This window comes from Bombus flavifrons, chromosome 15, assembly GCF_040668555.2.
Source record: "Bombus flavifrons isolate JBK064 chromosome 15, iyBomFlav1_principal, whole genome shotgun sequence".
NCBI lineage: Eukaryota > Metazoa > Arthropoda > Insecta > Hymenoptera > Apidae > Bombus > Bombus flavifrons.
In genome coordinates this window covers 5,702,729-5,714,883 of record NC_138456.1, presented here as the reverse complement: position 1 = coordinate 5,714,883, position 12,155 = coordinate 5,702,729, and the positions used below count along the sequence as shown (strand labels likewise).

At 32.5% G+C, this 12,155-nt stretch overlaps 1 protein-coding gene across 4 annotated transcripts in view; it reads left to right on the top strand.

The window, feature by feature from the left end:
• Positions 1-12,155, top strand: part of kst (spectrin beta chain, non-erythrocytic 5 kst) — a 58,336-nt gene that overhangs the window by 16,671 nt on the left and 29,510 nt on the right. For all 4 annotated transcript variants that reach the window (XM_069128918.1, XM_069128916.1, XM_069128915.1 and 1 more), the window contains exons 2-3: positions 5,058-5,308; positions 5,740-5,907. In XM_069128918.1, the coding sequence (XP_068985019.1) occupies positions 5,189-5,308; positions 5,740-5,907 (288 nt within the window). In that variant the 5' untranslated portion in view covers positions 5,058-5,188. The remainder of the gene's footprint in view (positions 1-5,057; positions 5,309-5,739; positions 5,908-12,155) is intronic.

Sequence of the window (12,155 nt, the reverse complement as noted above, 5' to 3'; positions counted from 1 at the left end):
ATCTTTTTATCGAAAGGGATTATGGGTGTGGTAGTCTTTTCATGGTAGAAGAGCGATTTGGAAACTGCCATATCTACGCAAGTTTATCTTAACAGATAGATTATCTATCGAAATCCTGCCGCGCATTCCATGTAATTAGAGCTCCATGAGTGTCGTTTACTATTTAGCTGTTCGTCGGCTAAGCTCGTACGATTTAATCGACCCGTGTTTTCTATCGGGATTTACTGTCTTTTTGTGTTTAAACAACTTCTAAGCTTATTTTTAAATATAGAAGTTTGATTTGTTTGATGTAATTTGAGGGTATTTATAGGGTTTAATAACTGATCTGGTTATAGTTTGAATTAGAGATGAATCATGCCGGAAAAGGTTAAATATTTTTAAATTAAAGTTATTATTATTATTATTATTAAATTAAAAGTCTTTTTTAAAAAGTAGCCTTAAAGTATTCAAATGTATCTAGTAAAAAATAATATTTGTACCAGCTACATTCTATTCCAGCTCTAAATACATACATTTGTTCTGTATAATTCTATTACAGTGAAATCCATCATGGCTGCTTTTTAACCTTACATTACGAAACACATAAAATTCTATAGTCTATCCCTAGATTCTATACAAACTACTTTAAGTTCTTCCATAGTCATCCTAGTTTAGTCTCTCTTCGTTACTGAAGTTCTTATTGTATAAGTACTGAACAATTTTTCCAAAAATTATTATGTTCAATTCTCAATCTAATTTCCTAGAAAAATCATAACATCATGCATTATATGTATTTTAGTTCGGACAAGTTCAGAAGTAAGGTTTACTGAAAACTACACGAACGTGTGCAAGTAGTTGTGTTTGCAGACGTTACGCTCGAAGAATCCGCAAGTGTATATACGCGCGTGCGTTACAATCGCGTTACATGGTTTCCAACGGCTTAGAAAAGCGACGAACAGCTTTAGACAGAGACAGAGTTTAAGCATTTTAATCAAATCTACGATGTTACCTGCTTGTCATTGCCCTCTCGGTTTGCACGTAGCCATCTATTGGCACGCTTTTCAGTGCGAACGCGAGCTAACCACTGAGGTTGCCGTTTCTCCTCATTGGCGTATATAATTCGCATTTTTCTTCTCGTGAATATCTACACCTTTTGTTGTTTTCTCTTGTTGTTTGGAATAGTAAAAAGTTCCCTACAATTAGGTTCTTGTGGGAAAAATACTTTTTCAAAACAAACATAGGTATTATTTAAGTTTAAATTAGTAGATACTCTAGATTAAGTTTCAACGAAAGAAAGTATGTTAAACTTGATTTACATTTAAACAAAAAGTTCGTCTTTACTAGATTTTTTGAAGGAAGAATATCTTTCATATCAATATCGACGTTGTTCAACTATAATTAAGTAGAGATTTTAGGTTAGCTTTAAATGACACAGCATAGATTTCATTTCATTCACATTCGAATAAAAAGTTTTTTTAACTATATATATCCTGTGAAACAAAAATATTTTTCAAGGTAACATTGATGTTAATTAATTTCATAGATATTTTAGGTTAGGTTCCAAGTGTTTCAAAGTAGATTAAATTTGGTTTACATTTCAAGGATTATGTGTATGCTTGTTTAACAGGATGTATGGAAGTTAAGAGGTTAAATTTTACTAGTGACTTATACTAGTGAAGTTATGATGAATATATACTGTATATCATATGATAAACATAATGTGTATCATTTATATTTTATATTGCCCTTACTATCTTTAAAACAATATATCCCGATGATGTATCGTGTAAATATCGTTTTCCCAATATTTAACTTTAAACTTCTCGATTGTCGTTATCTAAAAAGAGTGCAAGAATTCTCAGGTGCGACATGTCTACAAACAACATATCTTCACTGACGAATTCGTGTTAATTAGCGAGTCGTTTTGCAATGAAAACTAACTTCTTTTGTCAGACATCAATTCCAAGATAGCATTGCATTAACATAATGAACACTCTTATCGAATATGTTTTTCAACGACAACACGCGTTGTGTATGTAGACATAACGATCACAGCACGAACGTATTTAGTTATGAGCTCAATTAATTGTAATGCCTCCAGTCACTGCTTAGATACATAGCGTCAATAATGAAGGATATAAATACTATTCAAATAAGCGTCGTTCGGTGAACTAATCGGAATAAATTGTTTGTGGTAATGATTTGTGATCCTTTTACAATTCTTATTTCCCTCAATTGTTTAAATAGAAAAATTCATTTAATGAATTAATAAAATTAGAATTTTGTTTGTATAAGTTGTCGGTTGAATAATTTGTGTTTCTGAATTGGAGATAATTTTAAATTAGAGTATTATTGATAATAAGCTGTAGTGGAAGTTTATATAATTTTTAGATGATAATTGTAAAGCTCAAATACATATGTATCTAGAACAGAAGATCAGTATACTTATTAATTGAAGTAGCACATAGAGTAATAAATGGAAGTTTTAGTAGCCGGAGAACTACGTCTTTAAATTGGATTCCGTCGTTTTATTATCCATAAATTTCCATTGCTTTATCTCTAACTCACTTAAAAAGAATGTTTTTACGTACCTTACTTTAGTGTTAAGAAAATACTACAGAAAGATTAGAAAAATATTTAAAAAGTTCATTAAAAAAGTGTTTGAACAGTCTTATTAAAGATCAAAATGTTCTATAAGTTCGTAACAATATTAAGGGTTACATTAAAATTATATAAAATTCATTCAACATAAAATTATATGAAGTAAAAGGAGAATTGTGCCACAGTGTGCTCGACTATTTCAATCACGAGCTATCGCCAGGTTCTGATAAGGTATCTTCCCTGAGAGTGAAAGAATCATTTCCATCGTCGTAGAAATAGAAAATTATCCATTATTAATGAAAGTCATCAGGGTTATTTTATTGAATTCTTCTGTGTAATAATGTTTTTTGTCGTCTTGGAAAAAATATAAAATACTTAAAAAGATTAATCTCTTAAATGATAATTCTGCGATATGAGTTGATTATTGGATATACATCAATACGATAAAACACACTGTTGGAGTTTGAACACCTTAAACTGTAATAAGTATAATTCGTGTCTTTGAAAAACTTTCGTTTTATCCATCCTTTTTGGCGAGTTATGAGTTTATTATTCGCCCCATTTCGTACCATTGAGACAACTATCATCAGTTTTTTAATGTGCTTACTGATTACATTGGCAAGTTAACAGTATCTGTTTTTGAAAATGTATGGATCTTTTGCTAACTTATAGTTCTATCTCTCTTTAATAATCTGTAACATATGCATATGTATATGAGAAATAATCCGAAATAAGAAGAAAATGTATGTATGTCAGAACATTAAAAGTAAAGCAATATTAAAAGTACAAATGATATAACGAGCAGTGTAGAGAAAAATGCTTAAGGGTAAAGAATAATGAAGATAAAAAATGTAAATATGACGAAATTAAAGAAGAATTCTAGAACTCTTCTTATACTTGTTTTTAGAAAAAATCCTTTAACTATATCATCTATTTTTGGATTATCTTGTATAACATATTTACTAAGGTAATTTTGTTACTAAATTTTTACGATGTTTTATTGTGTGATGATCCTTTATCTTTGATAAATTATCGTATGAATCGTTATCGAGGATTATATGATACGTAATTGTCTAAAGAGATCAAGAGATCAAGAGATCAAAGGATCAAAAGATCAAAAGATCAGAAGATCATAAAGCTACTAAAGAATTTAAAAACTTGAAATAACCCTTGCGTCTTACGGTCATGTTTTCGTATAAATTAACGATCAAAATAAAAAATTCCACTCAACTTTATCGAAAAGTATAAAAACGAATTTGTGATCCCTAAAACAAGTATTGACACCTATTCAACATAAATTTCCGATTTTATTTAGCATATAATATTTTCTTAATCAAATTAAACTCAAACATCTTTGAAACTCTTGTCAGAATCATTAATTAAAAGTCATGATTGATTTTATGCTCAATTTTCTGGCTTAAATCTTACCCTTTCAAAAGAAATCTTGTTCACTGACTTTCATGAATTAAACTACCGGTAAAATTAATGCGTCGTTCACGGACAATGGCGGACGAGCGTGGTTACTAGGGGAAAAAAGGGGGCAGCATTGTGGCGAAACGTGTGCAAGGTAAATAAAGAGTAAGCGCGAACCACGTTTACCTGAGAGAACCGTTTTGTTTTTTACCAGTGTTCGTGACTCGACGAGATTATTGTCCCCGGTTTATCGTTGTTATCGTCGGCATGTGTCATAAATTTTTTCTCGCCTTATAAGGACCGCACAACAACCGAATAAATGTGTACGCGAGCTTGAATTGCTTATTTAGTGTGTATATGGAAAACTGGGATTTAATAGGGCGCTGCTTTCTTTCTACTGTGCAATGAGGTAAAGGAAGGGAACTCATTGTTCTTCTTGATCCTTAATTCTAGAGTTAGTGCGAAGTTAAGCATCTGGAACACAAATATTTTATGTGTAATATTTGAATTAAAAAAATAATTTCCTATTTTTAAGTTAAATATTATTGTAATGCCTGATATTAAAAATTGAAATTCTTATTTACTTATGAAAGAAATAGTATCATACTTTCTTGTGCACTGACAATTATAGCGTAATATAAGCCAAATTATGAGAACTTGAATTTAGTCACATATTTCAATTCTTGATAGAACCATTCTATCGAGTATTATACAAGTTCCATAACTAACTAAATTACAACCTCACGTTTGTGAATATTCTATTTCTAGTTTTATGATTTGAAAAATTTAGCGAAATTTGTATAATAATAAATATATTACGTACTTTTATGACTTACTCTTTGCACCGTTATGATTTTCAGTGCTCTACTTATAGGAAAGCTTTATATTTTACCAGTATTGCAACTAAAATAGAACTGTTTAGAAACTCCCCTAGCATTCCTACGAAACATCGCATTTGAAAGAAAACAGAAATTTCCATTTCCGTCACTAGTGTTTCTAAAACCTTTCCAAATAAGGTGCTGTGTTCAAAGCGTGTCTAATTTTGGTGAAATGTTTGGTTTCAGGGGCGCAGTATGTGCCCGGTGTTGGGCTTGGCGCCGCACCCCAAACAAGGAGTTACATCTTCGACTACACGCCAAACTATCCACCGTCCAGAGCCGACAAATTCAGGGGTGGTACTGATATACAGAAGAGAATGACTCAGAGGGAAGATACATTGAGGTTTGAGCAGGGCCGTATTAAGGCCCTGCAGGAAGAACGTCTGCATATACAGAAGAAGACATTCACCAAATGGATCAACTCGTTTCTGTTAAAGGTACATTTTGCTTTTTATATAACTTCCGATATTATAAAAGAGACAGTAATTCTTAAGAGAATATATCTTTTAATGTTTCGAATACGTTATCTTTCTACCGCCTGGAAAAAATTGTAAATAATTTTTTAAAAATTGTTGAAAGTAATTAAAAATAATTAAAATAATTAAAATTGAAATATAACAATACTAAAGATATTTGTAAAAATGGTCTACTTTTGTGTGAATACAACATTTCTCAATTGCTTGTAAAAGACATTAAAATAATTTGAAAAAAAAATGGTAAAAAAGTAATTAGAAAATGTAGATGATACGATATTTATACAAATACCTAAGATATTTATAAGAATGACACACGTCATATTAGGGTCGCTAGAATATCTACATAGGAAGGAATCCGGAGACTTGTTGAATCGATTACTTTCACTTCGCAGGCACGTATGGAAGTGGAGGATTTATTCACGGATCTAGCGGACGGCAAGAAATTACTAAAACTGCTAGAGATCATCTCCGGTGAACGATTGGCTAAACCTAACAATGGTCGTATGCGGGTGCACAAAATCGAGAACGTGAACAAATCTCTGGCGTTTCTTCATACAAAGGTAGAATTAATTAATCGTTTTCCTACATATTATTCAAATGAACTTCATCTTTCTATGGATTTCAAAGGTGTATTTCAAATACATATACGTTTTGTTTCTATTCCACAAATAGTCACATGAGAATTTAAACAATATTGTAAGTTTTCTAAAAAAATATTATATCTAGGGAAATCTATGATTCTAGGGATACCTATGGTTCTAGGGATACTTATGATTCTAGGGATCCCTATATATTTCTAATTTCAGAAAATGATTCTAGAAGAATTTAGGTAAATCTAAAAAATAGTATCTAGGGAAACTCGAAATACAAAGTTTCATATTTTCTAGAAGAACATAAAATTATACTTTAAAACTAACATTATAGAACCGAGCGTTTTCATTGACAGTTATCACTACTAATCTTTGATAGCTTTAGCATCAACCTTTCAATATTTGCAACGGTTATATTTACACTAAAAGTTTACAGTTCCTAGCATAATCAAGCAAAAACGACTTGACAGTTAATTTCTCTTGAAATCTTCTTCTTAATCTTAAGATATCTTCATAAATGAACAAATTATCATATTCGACATCTTCCTAGGTAAGATTAGAAAATTTCTCCCGGAGGTATAGATTCTACTAACTTTGTTCACTACATCGATGTATCTAATTGTTCGTTAGAGAGGACGTAGGAAATAATTCTCACGCTTTCACGATTGTCTTCTCTATTTCGCGACAGCGTTACATTCGATTATGAGATTATGTAAGGGGCGGCGCTGTTACGTAAGTGAAAATTGAAATTTTCTACCGGCGAGGCTTTTCCTCGCCGTGAACATTAATAAATGGCTATATGTATTATCTGGCATCCAACTCGTGTTTGCTCGATCGTTTCGTTACACTTGAGCTATCAGCCGTTTTATTCAAGTAACTGACTAATTACGGTTAAGTGTAAATGATGCCAGACATGAAAATTAAAAGTGATTTAGTTTCGCGAATTTTAAGAGCGCTACAAAATCAGAAGAATGAACACGTGAAACCGTAAGAGAAAAGGTGAGATAAGCGACGCGTGGCTGCTACTTCCGGTAATGCGAGACTCTGATCGTGATCATCTTTCTTGGGCAAAATCATAAATGCTATGCACACGTGTAACGTTCGATGTCTCTAGAGAAGTGAAGAACATAAAATATAGGATTTTAGTTTATAATATAAAGTATAAAAACCTTCCAGTTTCTTCTTTCGAAAGAATAATTTGAGATCTCGGGAATATAGAAATTTGTACCTGTTGGAAAAATCCAAGATCTTTTAAGATCGAAGATTAAGAACTAGAAAACTTTGAAGTATAATAGGATTTTAGGTTTCCTTAATAAATATGGGGTTTAAGAATCTTCGATTTCCTTGAGCAGTGTAAAATCTAGGGAAATTTACAACCTAGGGCTTTGAATCTTTAAAAGAAGCACAGAGATCACGAAAGTGTAGAATATTCTATGTATAATTCTGGAGAGACAAAACAGTTTGCAACGGTTTTCTTTGGTTTACCAAGTCATACGACAAGAATAAATTATAAAAGTCACAATACTTAGAAGCAACGTCTTTCAGACGCATCTTGCGCCCACGATCCCGTAACTACATTACGTCGCGCCATATGCAGCATACATAAAACTATTATGTCATAAGCTACGAAGCATAGAGGCCATTCGCGAGGACTTTGCACTTGTAGGGCTTCGTCGCAAGTTCCGCGTTCACGTAGGATGTCTTCTCAAACTTCTATAGCGTATGGTGTACCGACTATGAGAAGTACATCGAAACACTATTCATTTATACATGACTAACATTATTATGCAATTTCGATGATAAGAATAATAATTAATTACCATGTTAAAATTGTCATGCAATATATTTTGTACTTTTTAAAGAGAACTTTTTAGTTAATGGAAATCTGTTATCGCTTTATCTCTATCAAAAATATCATAAAAACAACATTAAATATAACATTTTAGATGCTTAAACAATTTATAAAGAATCATATAATATTTTAAGCGTTCTTTAAATTAATTGTTTTCTAACATACTTTAGGATTGAGGTAATATTATATCTAGGGAATCTAGATTCTCCCTAGGATTCTAGGGATCCCTATAGTCCAAATGTAAGAAGAAAATTTAAAAAAGATTGTCATTCTCTATCGTCATCTATAAGAAGTAATAGTTATTATTTTTACTCATAATTTTAATTATTTACTCATAATTTTTCTAGTCATTAATGGAAACATAATCTAGTTTTTATTGCTGGCAATATTACATTTAGATTCAAATGAAATTCAATGGGAAATGGTTTCTTATAAAAGCAGAGAATCGATTGGAAGAAAAGAAAATCCGCATTTCCGTATACATTCCACGTGTCAGTTTTGCCAAATGCGGAACTTTCGTCAAATACTTTCGCGATTTGCAGGTTTGAAATTCGTCGCGTTAGCCGATTTTCCCTCACTTTCTAAACCGGATGAAAAATCGTTGGGACGTTTATGGAATGTGTTTGCATTAGCCGAGGATCACCTTCCAGAAATAGCCGTGTCCTTTCCAATGATCCTGGTGGGAGATATCGCCCGTCATCACTCGGTGAACCAAGCGACTATATATACAGACTATAGTGATTGATTCGCGTGCCAAATTCGATTGGGTGTGGTTGTCCCCAGATTTCGACATTTGTCATTCCTCTGCACATATCGTTTCAAATTATCATTCGAGACTTGTTACTCGAATATGTCATTGTTGAACCAATCGTGATCGTTTATCAAGTACACTTTGGGGCGTCTGATTGATAAGTTGACACATTATAGCTATTTTTTACCAGATGAAAATATTGTATATTAAATCTAGAAGGAGAAATAGGAAACATTTGTGGTTTTTTAGTCCCTTGGAGAAATGTTAGGGACATTTTTAAATTAAAATTAAAATTAATTTAAACTAGGGATTACAGATTTTCAGTTTATTGTTTGGGTTTATTAATAAATAATAATTAGGTATAGATTAATAAATTTGTAATTAGCTTACTTAAATAGAATTATGGTAAGCGGTTTAGCTAGATGAAATTATTATACATCAAAGGAGAAGTTGGATTCAGCAAAGAAGAATATTTCTGTTAGGGAATGCATCTTCTTCCAAAGAAATGACATTTTTGTGATATTTAAAAAATAATTGCCCAGAATCAGAAGGAATTTAAAAAATATGAAAAATTGTATTAATTACGAAAAATTCTTAATTCTCCGAAAGAAGAAATATCATAAAAGAAAAATTTAATCTGAATCGTTAATCCAGAAATGTTGATAATCTCTTTTGTTCTTATTATCAAATGACGAATCTATCAAGCGGGTAATTCGCGGATGGAAAGTTATTCGTAGAAAGGACATGTTTCGCGCGTGTTTATTACCGCTCATGTTACGCGATTCGTGGCAACCTCGTTACGTAAAGCATCTTGCTAATCGCATATAAAAAGTGTAAAATATGCGGACGTGATCTTAGGCGAGCATTAAATTTATGTACCTGTTCGTAATCAACGTTGGTGCTTTCGGTTTACATGCTGTACATTGCTGCATAGAATACATCTACCTTATGGTTAAATTCTCTTATTTTTCATACTGTTGCTTTGTTCCTTAACAACTCTGTATTATTGTAGCCCCAGTAATAGTATTGTGATAAGATAAGCGAATAGAAATATATATGAAAATTGTTTGTAACTCTTTATCTAATAATAAATATTTCCACAAATATGCAATTTGTGCAACAGCATATCACCTACGTAAATCTGTAAGATTCTCCTGTGGAATACAAAGTACATGTGTTATTTACTGCTAATTCATGAACACGTCGTGATTGTTATTTTTAACTATGATGAATTTGTTTTGACTACTATAGTTTTCGAATTCTTGGATCTTAACATCTTGCTCAATAAGCCAAAGGAGCGTTATTTTTTTTTTTTTTTTTTGAATGATGATTTTTATATGCTTCTCTTAAACTCGAACAATTTTTTAAAGATACAAAAATGAAATGAAAATTCAAGAGCCTTTCAACGATATGTAGTTTGTACTGAATAGTTGAGGAAAACTGAGAGAAAATATAGCTGAACAATGTAGAAGAGCCATACTGTGAAAATACATTTTCTTTGAATTGTAGAAAGAGCAACAAAGACACGGAATTTGGAACTTCGAAAGAATGCAAATGATGATAAGGAGGATGTAGAGAGCATTATGCTGCAGGATTGCAGGATAGTGTTCGTGGAGCATTCTGTAACTATGTATCCAAGGCTCTGACAAGATAACTGCGTCTAAAACGTGGATGGCTTTCGCTCTAGGGGCTGTTCCCATGACCGAAAGAATCAGAGCCGACAGTAATTAGGGAGGTAGCTTCGGGCCATTCGGAGAAACCGTAGTCCCCTTGCAGCTTGAAATAACCATACGTACAAGGGTAATATTTCTCAATGTCTAATCTCAAGGATAAGGGAGGAGTAACGTAGGTACGGTCTGAGAAAAAGGAGGAATTTTAGGATTTTTAGTGTTAATAATTTTTGTTTTAAAATGGTTGTAAAATATATTGTGCAACGCGTTACAGGTAGGGTGATTATTTAGGGTGAATTTACAATGCTGGAATATTGATTTAGTGAATTATTAGTATATTGAGATATTAGAGTGTTGGATTCTTTTGGTTTTTGAGATACTTGGGGTTCTTTTTTTTATTTATTTGCAAGTAGTCTACCATCAATTATCATTGAGAATTATAAGTAAATTATTCTGACGTGGAACTATGACGTGAATAATAAATGATTATCGTATGTTTGGTTCTAGCTGAAATACTTGAGGTTCTGACTTGAATTTTGAATTATTAAGGCATTGGAGTATTAGAATATTGTAATGTTAGAGTACTAAAGCCTTTTTGTCTAGGAGCATTAAGCTTTTGAAGCACTAGAATGTATTTTGGAATATTCAAGCATTGGTATTTTAGAGATATTACGCTTGCATGCTCGTCGTCGATACACGTATGAGGCCCAATTATATTGCCTTGTTGAAAAACGTAAGCCAATTCTAGACGTTTCTCTTTTAATTGGTCTTTATCTGCAGTTTAGTATTCAGTTAGGAATACAGTAGGAACTTCATTTGTTGGTAACTTTAATTAATGAGCGATTAACAGAACTTTTGTTGGTTGAATTCTCTTATCTAAATGCGAGCTCCTATTATGTAAACGAAAAATAATTGGTAGCGAGGAGAATTGATGAGCTCCTCAAGTTCGGATAAATGGAGCGTTAGTGTAATTTTTGTTTGCACTTCGTCTCATATCTTCTTCAATTAGGAGTTTACTACGAATATTAATTAATTATGTATCAATAACACGTACGAAAAGTGATTTCATTTTGATCGATGTTCAGTTGGTTTTTATTGACTTACTCAAATTACTCGAAGGTGAGTCTGTATCTTGATTGCAACAGATCCTTTAAATTAGAGAGTTAAGGATTGATTCGAGATCCGAATAGAAGGATCTCGCGACGGATAAACGAAAGGGATCGAAATCGAAGGGTACAATTAAAGACAGAGAGAGGAGGAGATCTCTGGAAGGAGGACAGAACTGGAGGCAGGATCAAAGGAGCGAAACAGGGAGACATGGAGAGAAAGAGAGAAGTAAGGGTCAGCGACCGAGGCGAAACTTGCTAGACCGTGAGTCCCGCAGATGTGAAATGAAACCAGACGGCACATACGTTGCTCGTGTGCTGATCATTTCGCGTTAGACGCTGTTCCGCCATGGAGAACCGCTCTTACGAGCTTGTCCACACATTCAGCCGACGCTTCTGGCTGTTTGTGGACACTCAATGACACTTCTTTCCTGATGTTTCACTCACAGAAAGTGTAATTCAATGATGTCGATCAGGAATAGCGTTTTAACCAGAGATAGATCGAGATGTGATTTTTAGATTTTGGAATATTCGCGAAACTCAAACCCAAAGCTTTGTGTTTCGGAACTCTTGAAACTGAGAACTCGTGAGATTCAAAATGATTATTTTTGTTTTAGTTTTTTTTTTTTTTAATGAGGAATATCCATCTTGTCAGAAAGTAAAAATATCTTCTCAGAAAATTAAATTATTTTCTTTCAATATGAATGATTAGGATCGGTGAAATCGTACCAATGTAAATCAGCCTAAAGATTATACAGCAACTGGATTGAATTGGTATTGGTCAAATAAAAATAAATTCATATCGTAATCGTAAGCTATTTAAATAAATTATTATTTTC